Source organism: Oncorhynchus gorbuscha, linkage group LG01 (genome assembly GCF_021184085.1).
Source record: "Oncorhynchus gorbuscha isolate QuinsamMale2020 ecotype Even-year linkage group LG01, OgorEven_v1.0, whole genome shotgun sequence".
Lineage (NCBI taxonomy): Eukaryota > Metazoa > Chordata > Actinopteri > Salmoniformes > Salmonidae > Oncorhynchus > Oncorhynchus gorbuscha.
This window is the reverse complement of record NC_060173.1, coordinates 46,584,285-46,610,869: the sequence shown is the minus strand read 5'-3', so window position 1 is coordinate 46,610,869 and position 26,585 is coordinate 46,584,285. Positions and strand designations below refer to the sequence as shown.

At 45.5% G+C, this 26,585-nt stretch overlaps 1 protein-coding gene across 6 annotated transcripts in view; it reads right to left on the bottom strand.

Moving 5' to 3' along the window:
* Positions 1–382: 382 nt before the first annotated feature.
* Positions 383–26,585, bottom strand: part of LOC124038534 (protein MON2 homolog) — a 51,500-nt gene continuing 25,297 nt past the window's right edge. The window contains exons 12-35 of one of the 6 annotated variants that reach the window (XM_046354546.1): positions 25,876–26,066; positions 25,514–25,595; positions 23,609–23,790; positions 21,330–21,442; positions 21,105–21,209; positions 20,794–20,874; positions 20,462–20,626; positions 19,411–19,512; positions 18,712–18,714; positions 17,837–17,947; positions 17,080–17,255; positions 16,681–16,843; positions 16,231–16,524; positions 15,774–15,972; positions 14,601–15,256; positions 13,929–14,072; positions 11,667–11,684; positions 11,125–11,253; positions 9,998–10,188; positions 9,331–9,391; positions 9,103–9,226; positions 8,678–8,885; positions 2,047–2,129; positions 383–1,139 (exon numbers count right to left, since the gene is read on the bottom strand). In XM_046354546.1, the coding sequence (XP_046210502.1) occupies positions 976–1,139; positions 2,047–2,129; positions 8,678–8,885; positions 9,103–9,226; positions 9,331–9,391; positions 9,998–10,188; positions 11,125–11,253; positions 11,667–11,684; positions 13,929–14,072; positions 14,601–15,256; positions 15,774–15,972; positions 16,231–16,524; positions 16,681–16,843; positions 17,080–17,255; positions 17,837–17,947; positions 18,712–18,714; positions 19,411–19,512; positions 20,462–20,626; positions 20,794–20,874; positions 21,105–21,209; positions 21,330–21,442; positions 23,609–23,790; positions 25,514–25,595; positions 25,876–26,066 (3,745 nt within the window). In that variant the 3' untranslated portion in view covers positions 383–975. The remainder of the gene's footprint in view (positions 1,140–2,046; positions 2,130–8,677; positions 8,886–9,102; positions 9,227–9,330; positions 9,392–9,997; positions 10,189–11,124; positions 11,254–11,666; positions 11,685–13,928; positions 14,073–14,600; positions 15,257–15,773; positions 15,973–16,230; positions 16,525–16,680; positions 16,844–17,079; positions 17,256–17,836; positions 17,948–18,711; positions 18,715–19,410; positions 19,513–20,461; positions 20,627–20,793; positions 20,875–21,104; positions 21,210–21,329; positions 21,443–23,608; positions 23,791–25,513; positions 25,596–25,875; positions 26,067–26,585) is intronic. The other 5 variants (XM_046354553.1, XM_046354568.1, XM_046354562.1 and 2 more) reach the window with 5 other exon arrangements.

Below are 26,585 nucleotides of genomic sequence, written 5' to 3'. Positions count from 1 at the left end.
GTGTTGTGTGTATGGAAATGTGATTTTTTAAATTCAGCTCATGAAACCTTTTCCGAGTTTAGTTCCCGACTAGCATGTGAACGCGGCATAATTACATCCCATGACCCTCACCAGAATTCCTCTAATTACAACTTTGCAGGAAATGTCAGTGAGGAGCTTACTCGTTTAGGATTGTGGAGAAAGCATTTTCTATATTTTAGTCATACAAGGCCAGCAAGTCTCCCACAATGTAAACAATGTTCTAGTGTAAACTAGGTTTGGGATTTCTGAGACTAAGCCAGCTCTCACATATAATCTCACATGCTTAAGAAAATGACATGGAGCATACATTCAAATCATATACAGGGTCAAGGACAGGACATTACTGAGGCACACACAGAAATCAAATAATTGACTGTAGAACTGTCCCATTTATTTTATACAGACAAATACATCCCTTCTCACGCCGGCTAATAAGAGTACATGGAATGTTACAGTAAGATTTTTTTAATTAAATCCTGGCTGTTGAAAATGTCACCACCCCCCAACCCCTCTTCTTAAAGATCCATATAGCCCAAGTACTTTGTTTTTTCTTAATTACATAATTAATACTGTCACCACACACTGTACATCGACTCTCCTTTCAGGAAATCCAAATAAAACAAACAAAACATTTTTTTTTTTTTTTTACTGTAGCAGTTAATACACAAGTCCAGCCAGTCAGAATAAGAATGGGAGGTGGTATCAACCAAAGTGTTTTAGAAGCATACATTGATGATGTCATGTGTAGCAGGTCAGTCGTCGTCATTGTGGACCGAGCTGTCGCGGGGGGGAGCTCAGTTACCATGTGTTACTGTCTGTTAGATGGGCTCACATGGGAGTAAAAGAGCCCGTCCGTCTATCCCTCTGTCCACTTGTATGAAGAAGTGTATGTTTGGGTCTCAGGAGGACACATTCATTAGGAATTCCTTCATTATAAAAAGGGGGTTGGTCTGGTCAGGATTCTCCGTTCTGAACTCTGGAGACTGGGGGCTGCATAAAGTCTTTGAAGGGCCCCAAGGCCTCCTTCAGCGCTGAGCTGACCTCAGAAGAGGAGCAGGTGATGCACTCCACCAGTGTAGGGTACAGGGCAATCACCTGGGCCCATGTGGTCCCATCCACTGTAGGGGGGCACACACCATGGAATGGGGAATATGTGCAATGAATAGGAGATGTGGGGATAGGAGAGGGAGGAGGGCAGCAGAGAGGGGGAGGAGGGCAGCAGAGAGGGGGCAGCAGAGAGGGGGAGGGGGCAGCAGAGAGGGGGAGGGGGCAGGGCAGCAGAGGGGGGGCAGCAGAGAGGGGGGAGGGGGCAGCAGAGAGGGGGCGGAGGGGGGGGGCAGCAGAGGGGGGGGGGGGGAGAGGGGGGGCAGCAGAGAGGGGGCGGAGGGCAGCAGAGAGGGGGCGGAGGGCAGCAGAGAGGGGGGGGAGGGGGCAGCAGAGGGGGCGGAGGGCAGCAGAGAGGGGGCGGAGGGCAGCAGAGAGGGGGCGGAGGGCAGCAGAGAGGGGGCGGAGGGCAGCAGAGAGGGGGGCGGAGGGCAGCAGGGGGGCGGAGGGCAGCGGAGGGGGCGGAGGGCAGCGGAGGGGCGGAGGGCAGCGGAGGGGCGGAGGGCGGGGGGCGGAGGGCAGCGGAGGGGCGGAGGGGGCAGCGGAGGGGCGGAGGGCAGCGGAGGGGCGGAGGGCAGCGGAGGGGCGGAGGGCAGCGGAGGGGAGGAGGGCAGCGGAGGGGAGGAGGGCAGCGGAGGGGAGGAGGGCAGCGGAGGGGAGGAGGGCAGTGGAGGGGAGGAGGGCAGCGGAGGGGAGGGCAGATGAGATGAAAGCAGAGAAGAGGCAGAAGAGTGGAAAGGAGAGGAAGAGAGATGTGAAAGAGAAAGCAATTAAATAAATCATTGTTTTCATTAGAAATTAAGTTACGTTTTTTTTTGTCTGGATAAATTACAATATTAACAACCTCAAGGGAACTTTTTCATGCCTCTAGTAAAATAATTATATATGTGTCTGTTTTCTAAGTTCTTTATTTCTACTCACCATTTTCTGGCTGGGTCTTTTTAAGTGAGTCCATCAAAGTGCTGATAGCTTTTAAAACAAAGATGATTTCGGTCACCTGTTGCCTAGAAATAAAATATAAGGAATGGAATAATTATACTTTAACATATTAATGTTGTGCATTTAAAAATAATCAAATAACTTTCATTCAGAACCAAGCAAGGGGACATACAATGAGCACCCATCAATTAAAACCCTATTTGCAACAGGAGGCCTGAATATATGTAATTTGTTAGTCAGTGTGGCATTTGCTTAAGTAATAGAGAAAGGCCACAAAGAAAAGGGTTAGGGGGCAGTTTGAAAACAGAAATGTGTTTCTGAAGGATGCACATTTGATTACGCTATTAACCTGAGAAGTTGACAATCACGCGTCATCCTCTGTCCACTACGGAAGACTGTTACACTACACTGCAATGGTAAACCAACACAGTACAGTATACATTTTTGGATGACAGTGCGTCAACCAAGGAAACGGGCAATTCCACAGTAACAGAGTGAGTTCATTTGATTTTTTACAGGGACAGTGCACATTAATCAATGTTTCAGTAAAAGTGCAGTTTTTAGCCAGCTGGCTAATTTTCAACCGCAGTCCCTGGGCAGGTTATTAAAAACAATTACAATATAGACAATAGCAACATAGTACAAGCAAGACATAGCATACAGACATAGAACAAAAGGCAGCAAGACAAAATTCATAAAATAGACAGTGTTTCCACACCTCACAAGCTACAGACAACAGATAACATGGAAAGCGTCAACACACAGCTAATATAATAAATAAATAATATATGCCATTTAGCAGACGCTTTTATCCAAAGCGACTTACAGTCATGTGTGCATACATTCTACGTATGGGTGGTCCCGGGGATCGAACCCACTACCCTGGCGTTACAAGCGCCATGCCCTACCAACTGAGCTACAGAAGGACCATGTTCACAAATCTGATTGACCTTTAGCCATGTCTTCAAGCATTTTGTGAAAGTGTGATATGTGGTGCATTTATGTGTCCGATGGCAGTGTATGGGAAGCTCTCACAGAGAAAAAAAGAAAACGGATTTACTAAAGGTGCTTTTCCTTTAAGGGAACTATACAGTCACCTCATGGCAGACCTTGTGGATCTGCTGCCATATGTTTGGGTTTTCTGTTTAACAAAAATACTGTGTGAAGGGGGAGTCAGGCCATTTAGGATCTTGAATACAAGACATGCGTCGGTGTATTGCACAAGATTTTCCCAACTCAGGAGCTCATGCTTTCTGAGGATGTAACAGTGATGATGGCTATTGGGCTTCCTATCAAGCACTTTGAGGGCCTGTTTGTAGACAGACTGAATAAGTCTTGTTGTTGTACAGCAAGCTTGGGCCCAACTAGTCAAGCAGTATGTTGGGGAGTATCATAGATTTGAAGTACAGTTTTCCTACCTCTGTAGTCAAACAATTTCGTATAAATCGGAAATTAGCTAGGTTGAATTTGGTTATTTGAATGACCTTTTTCACCTGCTTTTTAAAAGAGAGGTTGGAATCAAGTATGATGCCAAGGTACTTAAAATCGGATACCACCTGGAGTTTCTCCCCTGACACAGACATCTGGCTCAGTAGCATCTGTTGCCCTCTTTGTAAAGAACATGCAAACAGTTTTTTTCACATTGAGATGCAAACACGAGTCACTGAGCCACATTGTAACCTGGACCATTACATTAGTGAGTTCTTGTGCAGCTTGTTGTTTGCTCTTTTCATGCACATATGCCACTGTATCATCTGCATACATTTGAACTTCAGACCCAGTACAGACAGAAGGCAGATCATTAACGTACAGGCTGAACAGGAGGGGCCTCAGATCCTTGGGGCACGCCCACATCATAGTTAAGAGTGGGCGACAGCTCATTGCTCACTCTGACACACTGAGTTCTGCCTTCAAGGTATGACTTCATCCATCAAGGCATCAGGAGAAAAGTTGAACTTGGACAATTTTGTGATGAGAATCTCATGGTTAACAGTATCAAGAGCCTTCCTTAGGTCCAGTAACACAGCCCCAACAACGCCCCCTTTGTCCATCTTGGACTTCACATTTTCCAGAAGAAAGCAGGTGGCCGTATCTGTAGTGTTTCGCTCTGAAGCCAAACTGCATGGAGTGTAATGTGAAGGGGCTGTTAAGGTGGGCAATCAGTTGTTCTGCTACACACTTTTCAACAACCTTTGACACCACAGGTGTCTTGCGAAAGTATTCGGCCCCCTTGAACTTTGTGACCTTTTGCCACATTTCAGGCTTCAAACAAAGATATAAAACTGTATTTTTTGTGAAGAATCAACAACAAGTGGGACACAATCATGAAGTGGAACGACATTTATTGGATATTTCAAACTTTTTTAACAAATCAAAAACTGAAAAATTGGGCGTGCAAAATGATTCAGCCCCTTTACTTTCAGTGCAGCAAACTCTCTCCAGAAGTTCAGTGAGGATCTCTGAATGATCCAATGTTGACCTAAATGACTAATGATGATAAATACAATCCACCTGTGTGTAATCAAGTCTCCGTATAAATGCACCTGCACTGTGATGGTCTCAGAGGTCCGTTAAAAGCGCAGAGAGCATCATGAAGAACAAGGAACACACCAGGCAGGTCCGAGATACTGTTGTGAAGTTTAAAGCCGGATTTGGATACAAAAAGATTTCCCATGCTTTAAACATCCCAAGGAGCACTGTGCAAGCAATAATATTGAAATGGAAGGAGTATCAGACCACTGCAAATCTACCAAGACCTGGCCGTCCCTCTAAACTTTCAGCTCATACAAGGAGAAGACTGATCAGAGATGCAGCCAAGAGGCCCATGATCACTCTGGATGAACTGCAGAGATCTTCAGCTGAGGTGGGAGACTCTGTCCATAGGACAACAATCAGTCGTATATTGCACAAATCTGGCCTTTATGGAAGAGTAGCAAGAAGAAAGCCATTTCTTAAAGACATCCATAAAAAGTGTTGTTTAAAGTTTGCCACAAGCCACCTGGGAGACACACCAAACATGTGGAAGAAGGTGCTCTGGTCAGATGAAACCAAAATTGAACTTTTTGGCAACAATGCAAAACGTTATGTTTGGCGTAAAAGCAACACCCTGAACACACCATCCCCACTGTCTAACATGGTGGTGGCAGCATCATGGTTTGGGCCTGCTCGTCTTCAGCAGGGACAGGGAAGATGGTTAAAATTGATGGGAAGATGGATGGAGCCAAATACAGGACCATTCTGGAAGAAAACCTGATGGAGTCTGCAAAAGACCTGAGACTGGGACGGAGATTTGTCTTCCAACAAGACAATGATCCAAAACATAAAGCAAAATCTACAATGGAATGGTTCAAAAATAAACATATCCAGGTGTTAGAATGGCCAAGTCAAAGTCCAGACCTGAATCCAATCGAGAATCTGTGGAAAGAACTGAAAACTGCTGTTCACAAATGCTCTCCATCCAACCTCACTGAGCTCGAGCTGTTTTGCAAGGAGGAATGGGAAAAAATTTCAGTCTCTCGATGTGCAAAACTGATAGAGACATACCCCAAGCGAATTACAGCTGTAATCGCAGCAAAAGGTGGCGCTACAAAGTATTAACTTAAGGGGGCTGAATAATTTTGCACGCCCAATTTTTCAGTTTTTGATTTGTTAAAAAAGTTTGAAATATCCAATAAATGTCGTTCCACTTCATGATTGTGTCCTACTTGTTGTTAATTCTTCACAAAAAAATACAGTTTTATATCTTTATGTTTGAAGCCTGAAATGTGGCAAAAGGTCGCAAAGTTCAAGTGGGACGAATACTTTTGCAAGGCACTGTAGTATACTAATGGGCCTGTAGTTACTCACGTCAGCAGGGTCGCCTGATTTAAATATGGCCGTTATATTATGGCCGACTTCCATACCCTTGGAAACACCCCGAGGCCAATAGATGTGTTGGGGACCTTAGTAATGGGGCCAATGAGTGACACAGACTAAGATTATTCACTTTAAAAATGTATATCAAACAAAAACAAATGATTCCAAAGTTGCACAAATCAACAGTAAAACATGTCATCCCTCACGAATGATGCAGCCTTTGGGCCAATTGAGAGATCACGTGTGACTAACATATTTCCAGTTATTGTGTGTGACCACAGAGTATCCATTATATTGACCAGAAACTCAAGTGGCCGCTCTAATAATAAAAATAAATGTCTCAAAATGGAAGGCAGTTAGCCTGGGTACCAGTCTCTTTAGCTAACCCACTCCCTGTACTCCGTGTCGTGTGCCAAATACCTTTTGGCAATGACAAGAAGTGGCAAGGAGTGGAATGTTAGCTTAAAAGACTGGTACTCAGGCTAGAAGGAAGTCAGAAGGAGGCAAGATCAGGTGGGACAATTCTAGCCAATGAGAGAGAGGGCAGATACACGTGTGGAAAAATACTAAATTCTTATACTTTAGTAAAAGTCACTCAGTAAAATACTACTAAGTCTAAAGGTATTTGGTTTTAAATATACTTAAGTATCAAAAGTAAATGTAGTTGCTAAAATATACCTAAGTATAAAAAGTAAAAGTACAAATCATTTCAAATTGCTTATATTAAGCAAACTAGACAGTACAATTCTCTTTATTTTTTATTTACAGATAGTCAGGGTCCCACTCCAACATTATTTAAAAACAAAGCATTTGTGTTTAGTGAGTCTGCCAGATCAGAGGCAGTAGGGATTGTAACTGACCATTAGACTTACAGGTTATGTCGTTGTCTTTTGTTTGAATTGTTTACGTGTCCGCTGTGCGGGGGAAATGATAAGACAAGCGGAACTACGTAGCTAATACTGTTGTAATGGGGATCCTTATTTTAGCAACACACTTTTGGAGGGAAGGCAATCCCGCGCTGTGTTAGCGAAGTTTTCATGTCATCGGGTGTAGTTCATAAAAGTTGAAGAGTGTATGTTAGGATGTAGTGTGAATTCATGCCAGGAATAATACGTGTGAAGTTTGATTTCCTCCCTTTCTGTAATAAGCAGCCAATGAGGTATTTTCCCTTTATTCATGTGTTTAATCTGAACCCGTTATAACGCCGGTTAAACTGTTATGTATGTAAGCACTTCAGAGTTATACCAAGCTAATAAGTCACTCGTAAGATAAGGTTGTAAGAGTGTGCTTAACTGTATTTGTCATTTACTTTATAGTTCTCACGGAAGGTGATAATTCTGACTAAAACTACAGGATACAGCCGCCAGTTAAAATCAAGGAACGGTTGTGCTCGTGGTTTACTGGAGGGAGCTACAGGGATGATCATGGATGTTCTCTTGATAAGTGTGCGAACTGGACTATTTCCTGTTCTGCTAAGCATTCAAAATGTAACGAGTACTTTTGGGTGTCAGGGGAAAATGTATGGAGTAAAAAGGTACATTATTTTCTTTAGGAATGTAGTGAAGTAGAAGTAAAAATTGTAAAAAATATAAATAGTGAAGTACAGATAAACAAAAAAACTACTTAAGAAGTACTTTAAAGTATTTGTACTTGAGACCACTGAACAACAGGCACAACTCCAATATAAAGTGTTTTTTTTTCTCAAAGTTGCCGGGTTGTCACGTGTCCTATTTGTCAGTACACTCGTAACAATCTAAGCACTATAAAACTTCTATTCAATCAAATAAGCCACACGTAGGAAATAAGGCATTACAATTTTTGTTAACCAAATTCGACACTCTCATTGATCTCCATTCAGAAACTCCTCGCTTAGTGAGCAAAAATCTATTTTAAAAAACACCACCTGCTGGAGAAGACAGATTTTGTTCCCAGTTACTGTATCCCTCTCGCTTGCTCTGGTTTGACGCACAAATTTCAGTTAATACCTATAGTTCCCACCTTGGGCCAATCAGTGTAATTTTGCAAAGCCAGATCTGTATGGCAAGATGCATCAGTCACCCAAGTTTCTTCAAAATTGGGCCAGTGGTGTCTGAGATATCGTGTGTGACTGATGGACGGACGGACGAGAGGAGACTACATTGTGGGGGACAACAAACCACACAAATTTATGCACAAGAACTACTTTTAACAATTTCCACAGAAAAATTGTACAAAAACACATTTACTTGAACAGTGCATAAGCAAAGTTTGTTAACAGAATGACAGCCTGTGCTGTTTGTGCTGTCATTCCGTTACCAAATTTTGCATCTGCCCTTATCTTCAGGGAAATGTTTTTTTGTACAATTTTCAGTGGAAATTGTTAAAAGTAGTCATTGTGCGTTTAACTTTGTGAACATTGGTTTTTGTTTGACATTTTAAAAGTGAAAAATCTGTGTCTCAGAGTCACTGTCACCGTGGAATTGCCTGAATCTAATGAGAGAGAACTCAGAGGAACATGGACGGAGAAACTGCTGCCAGTTCTCAGCTAAACAGTCTCTCTTGTTGAAGTTGAATGCTAATTCTGTGTAATAGGTGCATAAAACACTTCACAAAATGGGCTGAGTTTTGGTGCATTTACCCTCTACTACATCCCTGTCCTGGGGGGTCTTGTAGTACCCTCTACTACATCCCTGTCCTGGGGGGGTCTTGTAGTCCTGGGGCGAAGAGAGGTGATGGCGGTCTTTTAGGGCTATTGCTTTAGTGGTGTTTGTGGACTCACCTGGGCAGCGGGCAGCGTCCACTCAGCCGCTCATCGTCCACGTAGCGCCTCAACACGTCCTGGGACCTCTTGAGGAGCACGGAGAGGGCCATGCGGGAGATGTAGCCCTCCTGGGGCGTGGACACCTTGTTACTGAAGGAGAACTGGAGCAGCGTCTCAAAACACACCTTGGAGAACTCCTCCCGCATCCGCACATCTATCTCTGCCTCTGTGGACGGTAGGAAAGACGTGCGGAGAGAACAGATCAGTGCTACACAGTAAAGTTCCTCTTCTTATTTTCTTTTGGTGATGCTAGATATTTGCTATTGTTATTAAATTAAAGAAAGATCTGATCCTATTCATTGTAAATAGGTAATCTTCGGTGGGAAAACCACGAGGTATTGGGAATAAGAGTGGGTGTTTCTGACCCAGTGTTGGTTTCTGACCTGTAAAGGAGGAGGACTGTGAGTGAATGGATCCTTTATTGAGCATGGTCATAATCTGACCAACAAAGTCTTTGGGGATGAAGTTGGCAAACGGTAAAATCTCTGTGCTGATCAGCTGCACCACCTACAGAACACACAGAGAGGACACAAACAGACCTGCGTGACGGGAAGGTAATAAAAGGCGGTAATCTAATTCGAAAGGTTGTTTGAAGTGAAGTCAGGTTTCACCTCAACGTCAATGGCTTCATTCTTCTGGAACTCCTGGATGGACACATTGTCTGGAGGTGTGCTGTAAAACAACAGAAACGCAGTGAATCAGCTACTGCTTTACTGCTAATCAAGTCCCATTCCTCCATGCATTGTCTATATTGATTCAATGACCGTTTCCCAGACTGAGGAAGACGCAGGTGCATCAAAACGTCTGTGTCAGACTTGCTTTAAAAAGGCGCAATATGGAGAAATCACTGTCACCATTCCCTGCTTGCTAAAATTATGTAACGTTTGCCTAATTTCAGTTCATGTGACAAAACAAGCAAGTGTAGAGTATCATTATACAATCTAAACCGCTGTGAAATATATTTTCAATATCGTATCTTCAGCTGTTTGAAGCTGGTGTACAACACCAATACTAAAAAGACTAAAACTTAAGAATGGGAAGCATAGAAATAGCACACATAGAACGAACCAGACTTGCATTTAATGAGAATAACACATCTACAACTTTCATTTCTATGTGAATTAGATCAGGTTGCACAGAAAGCTACATACTGGACCTTTAAAAAAAAAAGAACTTTGAATAAGAAAATACCAATACACAACACAAGCTTTTTAAAAGGTAAAAGGGAGTGACTCAGATGTTTCAGATGAACTGCCTGAGAAAAGGGGGTACGCCTACCTTTTGGTGAAGAGGAAATCTTCGAAGGCGTTGGCCAGCTCTGGCCACATGGTTTCAAACATCCCAGAGGAGGCATGCTGGCGGGCCACGGGCAGCCCGATGGACAACACCTTGAGCAGGGATGACACGGCCAGCTTCCACGTGCTCTCTGACGGACACGCATACTTCAGGCCCAGGGGCATCCGCAGGGTCTATGGAGGACGGAGAGAAACGACGGTGTTAGAACACAATGGGAGTCTTCAATGTAGGGACTGGAAATCAAGGCTAGGTGTTGGCTATTTCCTCAGGATCCAAGGAGAGAGTAGGAGAGTAGGTGGGGGTTAATATTTAGATGCAGTGTGATTGAATATGCTACACATTATCTCAGAGTCTCTGTGACAAGAGGGGGAGGGGCGGTGGTAACACAATGGGAGCCTCCAACATATGGACATGCCTGGTGCCAGATCTGCTAGTGCAGTTGAACAATTACACTGACAGACTCCGAGGAACACTGGGGGGGGGGCTCAGTAATGACAGAAACCTAGAGGTGTAACATCAATCACAGACGCAACTAAACAACTGGAGCTGTTGAGGCATTGATGTTCTCTTTCTTTTTTTCACATGGAAAAATAAGTAACGGAACAGAAACAGACCGTCTGTGTGACAAACGGCTCCCTTTTCCCACTTTACGCACTGGGCTTCCCCAAGGTTTTATGGCTGTGACCTTTCTCAGGAGAGAGCGAGAGAGAGGAGGATGGGGGTTGGTTTGAACATGTCCATAGGGAAACTCTTCATGAGTTCTTGGCAGAGTACTCTTCTAGTTTTGGGAAATGCTTTAATAAGAAGATACTGGTCAGATGGGCCTCAATGAGAAAAAACTTGGTATGCCATTGACCCACAGGAAACAGAGGAACACCTGAGAGCAAAGAGCAGCTCGTTTATGACAGAAACACTAGTGACTGGAGTATGATGATGGACTTCAATAGGAGATATAGAATATATTCAGAATGGTGTAGACATTTTACACTAGGGAGTAGCTCCACAACCACAACTAAAATAAAAAAAAAATCCAGTTTCCGAGCTACTCCTTTTACATGAACACTTATAAACAAAGCAATACGTCTTGATGGTAATGTCGGGGACAGTACCTTGATGATGTTCTGAAGGACTTTCTCGTTGATGACAGCTTTGTGACAGGCTGTTTTGTGGTACTGGTCCACCACCACCTCCAAGGACCTTTCGGCAAAGGGCACGTAGTTTAAGGCAACCCATTCCGCCTGTAGAGAAAGACCGAGAAGGAACAAGAGCGAGAAGGAGAGAGTGGGATTAACTAAATCTGAAAACACCCCTCTGCGTAAATACTAAGAGGACCAAAGCACCATAAAACTTGCAATAGAAAAACATCCACAGAAATGGACGACACCCAAACACAGTAAGATAAGTGGTATAAGGATGAGATCGACAGGTCAGTAGTAGAGACAGATCGAGGCATAGCCACTTGTTAGTGGCAGACAGAACAATGGAGGGGGTGGGTAACATGGAGTGTGTGATGTAGATGAGGCTTTTCACCCGCTGCCTGGTAAGACATCATCTACTGTAGTAGCGATGGGACCATTGAGCAGTAGAACACAGCTGAATACAGGTGAGCAAGAGGACTAAAGGGGGCTGAAGAAGGGAGGTTGTAACTCACCGGTGTAAACAGTTGGATCTAAAAGGTTGATCCAGATGGATAGTACGACACAAAAACACAACAACGAGAATATGACAATTAACTTGTTTGCCGGTGCCTGGCGTTCTTATACCAACTTGTCGTCACTGACCGTGGCAATCATGTTTAATGGTTTGATTGAACAACAGACTGACTAAGTGACAGTATAAATGACTGACAGGTCAACTGACAAGATAGACTCGGAGCTTTCACTTCCGAGTGAGTGCGTAGCGTAGCGTTAATTAGCATAGCTGATTCAGCCACCACCATGAAAACAAAACAACTCATTAATATAGAAAAAGGAACTGGTAGACCAGTTGACAGTATTTCTTTGTAAGTGTGAGTTAGAAAAACACTGATTAAGAGCCTTTTTATTAAAGCAAAGGTCAGCAACAGGCGGCCTGCGAGTATTTTTTTTGTCCCCCCAAAGTTTAGGGGAAAAAAACTATAATAATAAATATATATACACACACAGTCCCTTAAAAGTCTTTGCCCACTTTCTAAGCAAATGTTATCACATCTTCAACCAAAACCCAATATTAGATAAAGGACAAATAACACAACAATTACATACTTTATTTCAGAAGTAAAGTTATGCAAACCCAATGCCCCCTGTGTGGAAAAAGTAATTGCCCCCTTACATGCAATAACTGGTTGTGCCACCTTTAAATGCAATGACTCCAACCGAACACTTCTTATAATACGTTGCTGTGGAGGAATTTTGTCCCACTCTTCCATGCTCAGCGACATCTTTGGGTTTTCAAGCATGAACTGCTCGTTTCACGTCCTACCACAACATCTCAATTGAGATTAGGTTTGGACTTGGACTGGGCCGTTCCAAAATGTCAAATGTGTTGCTTTTCAGCCATTTTCATGTAGACTTGATTGTGTGTTTTGGATCATTGTCTTGCCGAATGACACAGCTACGCTTCAGCTCAGAGGTGTGGCCTGACATTCTCCTGTAGAATTCATGGTTCCTTCTATTAAGGCAATTTGTCTAGGTCCCGAGGCAGCAAAGCTCTCCCAAAACATCACACTACCACCACCATGCTTGACAGTTGGTATGAGGTTAATGTGGAATGCAGTGTTTGGTTTTTGCCAGGCATAAATCGGACCCATGTCGTCCAAAAAGTTAAACTTCTGAATGTCCATAGAACATTATTCCAAGAGTCTTGATGATTATCTAGGCAAACTTGACTAGAACTCTTTGGACAAAAATGCAAAAAATGCCTTCCACAGTAAGAACTTCATGCCAATGGTCAAGCATGGTGGTGGTAATGTGATGGTTTGGGGATCCTTTGCTGCCTCAGGACCTGGACAACTTGCATTAATAGAAGGAACCATGAATTCTGCTCTGCACCAGGGAATTTCTACAGGAGAATGTCAGGCCATTTTTTGCTATTTGTAAAGTAAGGTTCCCTTAATCTAATATTTGGTTTTGGTTGAAGATCTGATAGTGAATTATCAAAAATACCCCCCCCCAGAAACGGGACAAATACATTTTCCTTGCACTGTGTATTCAGGATTTTAGTTCTTAGTATAAAAAAAAGACTCAAATCAACAGGAATTCAGCTTAAAATGTGTTAATCAAAAACAGGAAAATCTGTTCCAAAGTATGAATTTAGTTGCCTAACCCTGTTTTAAAGATTCCCTTCTGTTTTGAACATAGAAGGCATCATCAACTAGCCTACAAAAAACAGGGGTTGTACGAGATAAGTGAATCAATAAAACGTAAGACTTCATGGGGTCTCATTTGTCCTTCATTTTGAGGAAAGGGAAGAATCATGAACTTGGTCTGTGACCTGCCAAAAAAACGGAAAAATGTAACCTAACGGCTAGCGTGCTGCCGGCCCGAAGGGCTAGCGTGCCGTGCTGCCGGCGCGAAGGGCTAGCGTGAATGAGAGAGAAAGAAGAGGGATGGTTTAGGGCTGCAGATGCAGTTTGAAAGACCCAGCTATGTGTCATGTGATTAGGACAATAGGGCAGTTCAGTGCACATGAGGACCAGACAAAAAGCAACGGGAGGAGCTTCATGAACATCAGAGAGGGGGAATGACCAGAAAATCTGGAGAGAAACAGATGACTGGCATCGAAAGAAAATTCAACAACATTCCATTAAATGAAAATACCTGAGAAATCTAGACAACGAGAAAGAGAGAACGCTTGAAAGAGAGCGGAAGACAAATTTGCACACAAAGTGATAGAGAAAGACAACGGTAGAGAGAGAGAGATTGTGATCTGTTACCTGGTTGTACTTAGCATTGGCCACATGTTTGGTTTCTAGCTTGCCATATTGGGGGGGTTTGCAGGAGAACTCGACGAAGAGGAGCAGCTGTTCGAATATGGCCGGGTACATGACTTGCAGGCTCTCTGGGCCCACACAGATAGCCTGCAGAGGGAGAGACAGGAACCTTACTCACTAATGACCTCACTAGAACCAGGGCACCTCAGTCACTACTGACTCCCATCAGGGGAACATGTTAAAAATGATCCGCACAATCGGATATCAGCCTCAATAGCACATATTAAAGTGTAGGAGAAAAATACAAAATTACAAAAACTGCGATGCTAGTTTCTATAACACAGAGGACAAAGACAAAGAAGAAACATCTACTCAAAAGGGCGCCTTTGAGCTTTGAACAGTATGTGGATCAAACTACTAGCTAAATCAGCACCTGGAAAATGCCTTTGGCTGTTCATATTTTATATTTGTATTTACAATGACGGCCTACCGGGGAACAGTGGGTTAACTGCTTTGTTCAACAATAGATTTTTACCTTGTCAGCTCGGGGATTCGATCCAACAAGCTTTCAGTTACTGGCCCAACACTAACCATTAGGCTACCTGCCGCCCATATAACAACCCTTTATAAAAATGTAAAAAAGTTACAACGTATCTGGTGTGGTAGCCCACCCACCTTCTGCAGCACGTCGAGTGCTGTGAGTACGGCCTCCTGCAGGCTGGTGAGGACAGCCTCGGTGTAGGAGGGCAGGATGAAGGGCGAGGCATCACTGCTGATGGGTATGGACACAGCCCCGTGGAGGATCACCCCCAGCTTCCTCAGGTCCTCCATGCTGAAGCCAGTCTCAATGTGCTGGTAGAGCGCAGGGACAATCTGGACTAACGCTGTCAGGAAGGGCTGGCTGGGGACGAAGGAGGGTCTGTCTGTCCCCGTCCCGCCACTAGGGGGCCTCGTGCTGTCCGTGCCCGTCCGGTACCAGGTGTTCCACGCCGACCACCACAGAGCTGCGTCCTCCAGCGCAGACTCCTCCCCCTGGGGAGGGGCCTGGAGTTCGGCTCCATTGTAGCGCGTCAGCCTCTCGAGCATCGAGTCGGAGCGCAGCAGGTGTCTGCCGGGTCCCGAGGCGCTGAGGGGGTCGATGAGGACAGGGGGGACGCCCATCACGGCCAGGGCGAGGGCCTCGGTGGGCATGGCGGAGTCCTTGACGGGCGTGCCGATCTGGAGGATCTCTTGGAAGGACTTGAGTGCGGCCAGGGAGACCTCGTTGTTCTTACTGAGGGCAGCAGACTGGATGTGGTCCAGCAGCACCTCCCACGCCTTGAAGAAGTCACCTGTGGAGTGGACACACGATCAGATAAGAAGAGGTCATTGTTGGGCTCAATTGATTAAAAAGGTACCGTATTGACTGTATAGCATTAAAGGTATTGTATTAAAGATCTGTGGTTACAGGATAAATGTATTGACAGGAGTAGGAGTACCGTCCGTAGAGCACAAGATCTTTACTGTTTACCTTTGTCAACTGACTAGATGGCTTTATGACATCATATCCATCTACAGTAGCAGGCAACTGATGCAGGCACACACACAGTCTTGTACAGCTAACCTTGTGGGGACACAAAACTCAGTCCCATTCAAAATCTTATTTTCCCTATCCCCTAATCCTAACCCAAAAACCTAACCCTAATCCTAAACCTAGTACCTAACCATAAAACTAACCCTATTGCCTAACCGTAATTCTAACCCTAACACTAATTCTAACCTTAAACCTAAACCCCCCCTAGAAATAGCATTTGACCTTGAGGGGACTAAATAAAATGTCCCCACAAGAACAGTTAAAAGAGTCCACACCTAGCTGCTGCAGCAGGTATCTCCTGGTGTTGAAGATACGAGCCACCCCTGCCAGCGTCAGCACCCAGGTCTCCGCCCACTGTTTCTCAGCCGTGTCCCGTGAGTGGTGGATGAGGATATTCCCGCCCCCCGACTCAATCTTCTCCTTGTCGGCCGTGGTGGAAGACTTCCTCACACAGTCCAGCAGGTGGAACAGCACCTGGTTAAACACAGACATAAAAAAAAATGGAGTTGATGTGGACCGCCAGAGGGCAGATGGCCATTAAGGCAGGTATAAAGTACTAGCTGCAGCACGTACGATCACTAAACTGATAGGTCCCAAAAGTACAACTCCAGGACAGACGAGGGCCCGTGGCTGAACATTTGACTACCTTTCAGTACACCACAGGATTCTACAGCCATGCACCATTCAAGACTGATTTAGTCTACGATCATTGTGACTGGCTAAACCGAGTACCTTCCAGACCACGATGTGCCAGGTGGACTGCTGCAGCAGGGTGCCGTGGGCAGCGATGGTGGAGAACATGGTCTGACCGGCGCTCTTCCTGACTGCGGGCCGGGGGTCCACACACAGCTGGCCCAGCTTGGCGTACAGACACAGCCACAGGCAGTCGAAGGGAGGGGCCGGGTGGAAGGGCCTGTTCAGGGGCTCGCCCTTCTCCCGAGCCTGCTTCTGCAGCGCAGCCTCCTCCCTCTCTAGATCCTGGGTGATGGCCTCGCCCCTCTGGAAGAAGTAGTCGGAGATGTTCCACTGTTGGGGAAAACGGGGAGAGGGGTAACGATTTGAGGGGACGCAGCAGCAACTATAAGCTTTGTATAACCGCAGCAGTAATATGAACTAGAATGAATTAAAAACCCAATACAATAGAGAATATTAAACAATATATGCAATATGCTGCGGTTATACCAGGAGTCCTATGGAGGTGAGGCTGATGTTGAGTTCCTGGTTCTGGAGACCGAAGCTGCTGGCGACATCCACTACGATCTGGAGGCACATGCAAGGCATGGTGGGGAGGAAGTCAGTCACCACCAACTGCAGGCACTGGAAGGCTGTTCGGATCAACGACTCTCTAGGCGACAGGGGACAGACAGACACTTGTCAGACTCTGACATAAAAACAGAGTGAATAGCCAACTGCTGGACAAGAGATAAAATACAGCATGTTAAGATGAAATAGGTGTTAAGAAGGGTTACAATCTCAGCTTTAAAATATGAATCACAGAGCTTTTCCCTCTGCATCACCTATCCCAGTCTCCCCCCTCTCCCTTTTCAATGCTGCTACCGCCCCCCCCTCCCTCCCTCTCACCCCTGGTCATTGCGGATGGCCCCTATGACCCCCAGCACTAAGGGCCAGCCTGGACCCAGACTGTCTCCCTGGCTCTGGAGGATCTGCAGCACGCTCTCTAGCTGCTTCTGACGGATGTCTGCATGGAGCACGTTGGACAGCTCCTTCAGAGGGTTCAACAGTAGGAGCTGCAGCCTCTGACAGAGGGACAGAGAGACAGTGAGAGACAGTGAGTGAGAGAGACAGAAAGAAAGGGACAGAGGAAGAGAGTGAGACAGTGAGTGAGACAGTGAGTGAGAGAGACAGAAAGAAAAGGGACAGAGGAAGAGAGAGACAGTGAGTGAGAGAGACAGAAAGAAAGGGACAGAGGAAGAGAGTGAGACAGTGAGTGAGACAGTGAGTGAGAGAGACAGAAAGAAAAGGGACAGAGGAAGAGAGAGAGACAGTGAGTGAGAGAGACAGAAAGAAAAGGGACAGAGGAAGAGAGTGAGACAGTGAGTGAGAGAGACAGAAAGAAAGAAAAGGGACAGAGGAAGAGAGTAGGGAGTGGTTATATTACATAAACAAGGACAAGCATACAAACCACTGCCTTAAGATATACAAGGTCAACTATGTGTGGGTGGGCTGGTATGGTGAAGCCGACTAATAGCAAGTCATCTTATCACCTTCCATTGTAACAGCCATCCGACTTCTAGATAGAATAGTGTACAGTAGTTCCTGTATTTGGGTTCTACTGTATGTGACTGGGTGAAGATAAGAGATGGGGTAGTAGCAGTACCTGGTTCTGTGCTAGAGGGGGGTTGTGCTTGTAGGCCAAGCCAGCTTTGATGAGGGCGGTAACAGCCTCAGCCCCCCACTCTCTCATCCTGGCGTTGGGGTGCTGGCAGACCTGCAGCAGGTAACATCATTGGGTAGGGCACACACACACGGGACAAGGAGAGAGAGAGAGAGAGATCAGACACATCACACAGTACACACACAAGCATTGCAGAAGAAGGGGAAAGAGTGAGGAGGGGGGAGAGAGAGATAGAAAGTGATATTGATAGAGAGAGAAAGGGATGTGAGTCAGGGGCAGTTCAAACAGTATGGCCACCCGTTTCTCACAGCAGGTGGTTAAAACAGACTGTATGCCTGTGATTTTCTACTCGCACAGCAGTGAAATCAGGTCATTCCATTTGACAGACACGTAATCATGAAAGCTCTGGTGAAAAATCAGCCCGCTTCCGTTGCTTTGCTGCACATCTCACTATTCCCCTGGGCTGTTCGATACAGTGAATGAGATGCCACATCAGCACCCCCCTTCACAGCCTACAAGTGTCTGTGCTGTCTACTTGTTGGCCAACGTCAAACAAGTGTGTGACTGGCCGAGAAAGGCTGGCATATCATTAGCGATGATAAGGTAAGATGCATTAAAAATGTGCAGGTATCTGCATAGTATGCATACAAACAAAAACAGAGTTCCAGAAATGTAACTCATGTGTGTGTGGCAATTTTGACCAGACAGCAACAGCGAGGCAAACAGAAAACCTGTCGCAAGCTGCACATCGCAAACGCTCAGCTCCAACACCTTGATGCCAGGCGAAGAGACAGACGGAATGAAAGAGAGAAAGAGAGAGAAAGCAAATGATTGGGAGGAGACGTTGCCGAGCTTACCTTCTGCAAAAACAGACATGGGTTGCAAAAGAGAGGGAGAAAAGACAACTTAAGGAGGAACCGTTTGTTTCAGACAAACACACAGAACTGCCACAGATACAGATGCAGACAAATATATTGGCACCCTTGCACTCCACAATGGAGCGCAATGAAGCAGAATGTCCTGTTTTCTCTTTTCCAAAAACTGGTTGAATGGCTATTTTCACCCTGCAATTACACATAAACAAGAATCACTCATCTCCAACCAAATTAATTCCAATTTTGAATAATTTAGTCCAGGCCTTTGACATTGAAAAATCACAATTGCAGTTGTTCTTCTTGGTCTTGTGTGGTTGTAAATCAAACAAATACACAATTTTAACTTATTATAGAAGAAACGGTGAATGGTGTAAGGGTGGCAATATATGGGACCGCATCTGTAAAGCTATAACACTATCACTAAATAGGAAACAGATGCCACTCACAGCATTAGAAATGGAAGAGCCCCTACCATCATACGAGAGGGCTTGAAAAGTACGTACCGAAGGACATACAGCTACAGGCTATAGCACCCCACAAAAAAAAAAACACTTCACTAACCTGGCCCTAGATCCGTTTGTGCTCTTTGTCAAGGCGTGACAATTGCAGAAGGAGTTGGCAAGAGAACAGACACAAACTTGCACACAGTCTACCACTTTAAATGGTTACTGTAAGACGTACCTCCAGCAGATGTCCAGTGAGGGGCCTCCACAGGATCTCTATACGGTCCATGTTGACCAGGCCGGTCTCCAGCAGCTTGGCTACCGCAAATAGAGACGGCTCCTTGACACGGGACGACAACAGAACACAGGGGTGATTGGTTTGGTGTGGATATAGGTATTAAAACAATAAGGCCCAAGGAGGTATGGTATATGGCCAGTATACCACCCGCCTGGATACATTTGGCATTTTAAAGATGGCTAGGTGGGACAACCGCATATCACAGGCATAGTAACTGAAATCCTCAGTAAAGTAGCTAATCAGCAGAGTCCGAGCTGGGGGGGGGTCAAGTGTGAGTGTTAGTTCACAAAAGGCCTTTTTGAAAAGGGGAGGAGGGTCTTTGATCTTTAACCCTACTCTTTGAAGAGGTAGGGTTAAAGATGTTGCAGGGGTTTGCAGGCACAAGCAGGGAGTCCAGCCAACAGCAGTAGTCCAGATGGGAAAGGCCACGTGCCTGGATTAGGACCTGCTCCGCTTCCTGTGTGAGGTAGGGTCATACTCTACGGATGTTGTAGAGGATGGATACAGCATGGAGCATGGATACAGCCCTTAGCTGTGGTATATTGGCAATATACCACAAACCCCTACCTTATTGCTATTATATACTGGTTGCCAAAGTAATTAGAGCAGCAAAAATAAATGTTTAGTCATACCCGTGGTATACGGTCTGTTATACCACGGCTGTCAGCCAATCAGCACTCAGGGTTCGAACCACCCAGTTTATAAAGTGGTATACGGCCAATACACCACGGCTAAGCGCTGTAACCAGGCACTCCCTGTTGCGTCGTTCTTAAGAACAGCCCTTAGCCGTAGTATATTGGCCGTATACCACACCCCCTCAGGCCTCGTTGCTTAAATATACCACAGCTTCCAGCCAATCAAAATCCAGGAACCAAACTACCCGGTTTCTAATAGACATTAAGTAACACAAGGCTCATGCAGAAGACAAGAGAGGTCATACGTTGTTGCTCTGGCTACATCTACAATAATGAAGTACATGGGAAGTAATTACCTTGTTAGTCCCATAGGCCATCTCCATAGCCTCCAGAGAGAGGGAGCACAGTGCGTTGATCAGGTGGTGCAGTGACACGTCATCTAGGTACTGGGAGCTCTCAAAGAGTCTCGACAGGATGTTGGAGATGAAAGGCAGATCTGTCATCACAGCCGTGGTCAGCACCTGTAATACACAGACAACATGGGGGAGTCAGAGAGCTGAACGGTGAAGCTGGTGGGCTGAAGAGCTATATCGAACAGCCAATGACACCCTATGAGTTGTTGCTAATTGATGCAGTGAATTTGACTTGTTACAGCGCGACTGTGTAAGGCAGGGAGATAGAGTCTTACCGTGCTGGGCCCCTCTACTGCACGACCAGGCTTCAGAGCACCTCCAACCCCAGGCTTCAGGCCTAGGATCCACACCAGGTGCTGGGAGAGGAAAGGGGGAAATAGATAGAACAGGAAGGGCAAAAAAGGTGGTGAGAAAAGTCAAACAGAGTGATTCCCTCAGACCACCTCTGCTATACCATAAAAAAAGAAATTGAAATATTTAGGCTCGTCAATGGCCGAAAAATCCAGGAAATCCAGGCATGGCTATAATACACTGTAGAGCTGTGCCAGTGTGTTTGTGTGGTGGGTACAGTATGGTGGTAGTGTACCTGCAGCGTGGCCAGCACTAGCTGCCAGGAGGTACCCAGCACTGCCCCGTGGCAGTGGGCCAGGTTCAACAGGGTCCGCATACACTGGATATTCTTAGCCGTCAGCTGAGTGAGAAAGAGAGAGACAGACAGTTATATCACACTACTGTCTGTACTGTATTATGTGAACGTCTAACATGTGCCCTCTAGTTGTGTTGTTTGTAATGTTGGGTAAACGTCCCTTACCACCACAGTGCCTTGGGGCTGTACAGTGAGAGGCTGTCCCACAGCCACCACCTGCTGATGAGACTCACTGGAGGGACTGATGATCTGCACAGTCTGGCCCTGAATAGAGTAGGCTGAGGAGCACACACACACTATTTAGAGTCTTCAACGAAAGTAATGATCACGAGGACTAAATCGTCTGGAGGTCAATCAATATATTCACTCCTTAGTTGAAATGAGTCCTGTTTTTTTTCTCGTCACAATGTAGCTCAGAGACACCCTGATGATAATAACACGAGTCAATTCCATTCATATACTAGACTGAGTGACTGAGACAAGCCAGCTACATGCTAGACTTGATTAATTAACTCGTAAGGCAAACACACATCCTGCTGAAGCCAATTTGCGAGTTCTCTCTCACAGCAAATATGCAAAGTGTGTGTGACTTTTGTGTACCCCCCCAACACATTCCTCTTGGTGCTGCTACACAGATGGAACAGGGAACAGTTGAGGCACAGCCAGAATTTAATGATATACAGGGCCTTCGTGAAAGTATTCAGACCCATGGACTTTTCCCACATTTTGTTACATTGCAGCCCTATTCTAAAATTGATTCAATTGTTTTTCCCCCCTCATCAATACCCCATCACGACAAAGCAAAAACAGGGTTAGGCATTTTTGCAAATGTATTAAAACTGAAATAAAAGTATTCAGACCCTTTACTCAGAATTTTGTTGAAGCACCTTTGGCAGCGATTACAGCCTCCAGCATGCTTGGGTATGACGCTACAGGCTTGGCACACCTGTACTTGGAGAGTTTCTCCCATTCTTCTCTGCAGATCCTCTCAAGCTCTGTCAGGTTGGATGGGAAGCGTTGCTGCACAACTATTTTCAGGCCACTGCAGAGATGTTTGAATGGGTTCATGTCCGGGCTCTGGCTGAGACACTCAAAGACATTCAGAGACTTGTCCGGAAGCCACTCCTGCGTTGTCTTGGTTGTGTGCTTAGGGTCGTTGTCCTGTTGGAAAGTGAACCTTCACCCCAGTCTGAGGACCTAAGCACTCGAGCAGATTTTCATCAAGGATCACTCTGTACTTTGCTCCTTTCATCTTTGCCTCGATCCTGACTAATCTTCCAGTCCCTTCCGTTGAAAAACATCCTCACAGCATGAGGCTGCCACACCACTATGCTTCACCATTGGGATGGTGCCAGGTTTCCTCCAGATGTGACGCTTGGCATTCAGGCCAAAGGAGTTCAATCTTGGTTTCATCAGACCAGATAATCTTGTTGCCTTTTGACATACCCCAAGCAGGCTGTCATGTGCCTTTTAATGAAGAGTGGCTTCCGTCTGGTTACTGTAGCATAAAGGCCTGATTACTGGAGTGCTGCAGAGATTGTTGTCCTGGGAGGTTCTCCCATCTCCACAGAGGAACTCTGGAGGCTTGTCAGAGTGACCATCGAGTTATTGGTCACCTCCCTGTCCAAGGCCCTTCTCCCCCGATTGCATTTTGGCCAGGCGGTCACCTCTAGGAAAAGTCTTGGTGGTTCCAAACTTCTTCCATTTAAGAATGATGGAGGCCACTGTGTTCTTGGGGACCTTCAATGCTGCAGAAATGTTTTGATACCCTTCCCCAGATCTATGCCTCGACACAATCCTGTCTCGGAGCTCTACAGACCATTCCTTCAACCTCTTGGGTTGGTTTTGCTCTGACATGCACTGTCAACCATGGGACCTTAAATAGACAGGTATGTGCCTTTCCAAATCATGTCCAATCAATGGATTTTTACCACAGATGGACTCCAAGTTGTAGAAACATCTCAAGGATGATCAATGGAAACAAGATGCACCGGAGCCACAATTCGAAACTCATAGCAAAGGGTCTGAATACTTACGTAAATAAAGTATGTTTAAAAAAAAATTGTACATTTCTAAAAACCTGTTTTCACTTTGTCATTATGGGGTATTGTGTGTGGATTGCTGAAGATTTGTTTTTATTTAATCCATTTTTAGAATAAGGACGCAACGTAACAAAATGTGGAAATAGTCAAGGGGTCTGAATAGTTTCCGTATGCGCTGTATGTGGTGGTTAGTATGGAGATCACACACAGTCAGGGCTTTAGAGCTGTACACACAGAGAGACTTGCTAATTAAGTGTACATATAAACAACTACCTACTGTTTTATCAAGTTCCTCAGAGGCCCATGTGTTTAATTATCACAGAGCTGATACCCTACTATATGTAGCAAAGCCACGAGAGAAGACCGCTAAGAACGCACACAAAACACCATCGGGGTACTGACCCTTGTTGTTGAGGTTGGTTGCGTTACTGCTAAGGACAGTCAGGGCATAGTGTGGGGGCAATGAGGCCTTGCAGATGGCTGTGATGAAGGCGTCGCGGGGCGTGACCAGGCCCAGACGACCACACAGAGACGCCATGGTCAGCTCCGCCTTCAGGATGCTCTCTGTCGCCGTCTCATCAGTACTGGAGAGGGACGAGACACACAGAGGGTTATGGGTTTGGAACAAACACGGAGGAATGCTTAACTGCCGCAATGTTTGGACTCATTGCCTTGTGGAAAAAAACAAATCTCAGAATACTGTTTCATCAACGGACACATTTCACAACAACATATGGTCTTGTAGCTTCAAGAAAAACTTTCACCTGTCACACCTTCAAGTTATTTTGAGGTGAAACTATACTGAATAAAAATATAAAACGCAACATGTAAAGTGTTGGTCCCATGTTTCATGGGCTGCAATAAAATATCCCAGAATTGTTCCAAAGGTATTTCTCTAAAATGTTGTGCACAAATTTGCTTACATCCCTGTTGGTGTGTATTTCTCTTTTCCCAAGATAATCCTGACAGGTGTGGCATATCAAGAAGCTGATTAAACATCATGACCATTACACAGGTGCACCTTGTGCTGGGGTCAATAAAAGGCCACTCTAAAATGTGCAGTTTTGTCACACAAGACAATGATACAGATGTCTGTGGGAGCGTGCAATTGGCATGCTGACTGCAGGAATGTCCACCAAAGCTGTTGCAAGAGAATGTAATGTTAATTTCTCTACCATAAGCTGCCTCAAACGTCGTTTTAGAGAATTTGGCAGTATGGTCAACCGGTCTCACAACTGCAGACCACGTGCAACCACGGCAGCCCAGGACCTCCACATCTGGCTTCTTCACCTGCAGGATCGTCACACCAGTCATGCGGACAGCTGTTGAAACTGTGGATTTGCAAAACCGAAGAATGTCTGCACAAACTGTCAAAAAACGCGTCAGGGAAGCTCATCTGCGTGCTTGTCGTACTCTTTAGGGTCTTGAACTGACTGCAGTTCGGCATCTTGACCAACTTCAGTGGGCAAATGCTCACTTTCGATGGCCACTGACACGCTGGAGAAGTGTGCTCTTCATGGATGAATCCTGGTTTCAACTGTACCAGGCAGACGGTGAGTATGGCGTCCTGTGGGCGTGTGGTTTGCTGATGTCAACGTTGTGAACACAGTGCCCTATGGTGGCGATGGGGTTATGGTATGGGCAGGCGTAAGCTACGGACACTGAACACAATTGCATTTTATTGATGGCAATTTGAAGGCAAAGACATACCGTGACGAGATCCTGAGGCCCATTGTCGTGCCATTCATCCTCCGCCATCACCTCATGTTTCAGCATGCTAATGCACGGCGCCATGTCACAAGGACCTGTACACAATTCCGGGAAGCTGAAAATGCCCCAGTTCTTCCACGTCCCACACACCAGACATGTCAACCATTGAGCATGTTTGGAATGCTCTGGATCGACGTGTACAACAGCGTGTTCCAGTTCCCGCCAAAATCCAGCAACTTAGCACAGACATTGAAGAGGAGTGGAACAACATTCCACAGGCCACAATCAACAGCCTGATCAACTCTATGTAAAGGAGATGTGTTGTGCTCCAGGAGGCAAATGGTGATCACACCAGATAGTGACTGGTGTTCTGATCCACACCCCTAACCTTCTTCTTAAAGTATCTGTGACCAACAGTTGCATATCTGTATTCCAAGCCATGTGAAATCCATAGATTAGGGCCTGATGAATATATTATTTCAATTGACTCATTTCCTTACATGAACTCTGATCTTTGAAATTGTTGAATGTTAAGTTTATATTTTTGTTCAGTGTAAATAAATGGACTTTGAGTTGATCTTTAAGAAGGGTTGTTACCTGGCATCCAATAGGAGTGAGAGGGCAGCCAGTAGACCACACCAACACGCACTGACCATCTCCTCCCAGACGAGATGGGCTTCTAACAGAGAAGCAAACGTTAGCAACAGAGTGGAGAAGAAATATACATTTGTACAGAAATCTATATTTAAACGCTACATCAGAATTCTTCTTTGAATAGGAATGATAACACATTCATCACTGTAGTAAGCCTACATATGTTAAATGCCCTCAGTAACTGTAGGTATTGAAATGCCCACTAGAGGGCAATAAAATTGCAAGCTAGGGTTCAGCTCCTTGTGTGGGCCCAGAGAAGAGCCCCGGTCCTAGCCCCCCGACCCTCCCTCATCCCCCCTCTTCACCAGGCTCAGCTTGGGCGTTCTGGTCTGGGTTGGCCTCCCTGCGTACAGCCACCTCCTCCTCCTCCTTGGCCAGTTCTCTCTCTATCATGGAGGTGATGCCTCGGACCAGGTCCAGCAGGGCGCTGAAGGCCACAGACATGGCATAACCCTCTGGGATGGACGGGGGCTCCACCTTGTCCAACATCTCCAGACTGGGGCAGGGAAGAGGAAAGGGAAACGTATGATATGACGCGCACACACACACACACACACACGTTGTGTGTGTTGGGGGGGGGGGGGGCTCCACACCAACTGTGTATGTCCCAAGGACCTACAGGCAAACAGAAACAGTCATTCAGCTCCCACTAACAAACACTAGACTGCTGCAGGATCAGCTTTCCCTGGCCATGTGTTCATTATAGACACATGACGAGCTGTGTTAGACAATGTTGACTGACAACTCTGTCCTGCATCAACAAACAAACCAACCAGTTTAATTCTCTAGTCTATCAAAACACCAGCATTGCTCAATCTCCTCATAATTACAGACAACAGATCACATTACCTTGCTCTTGACCCATGCATAGAGGGGGATACCTAGTCAGTTGTACAACTGTACGCATTCTACTGAAATGAGTCTTCCGCGTTTAACCCAACAACCCCTCTGAATCAGAGAGAGCAGAGTTAGGCCAACGAATCCACAGCTAAATCAACTCCTTCCTTCCCTCTAA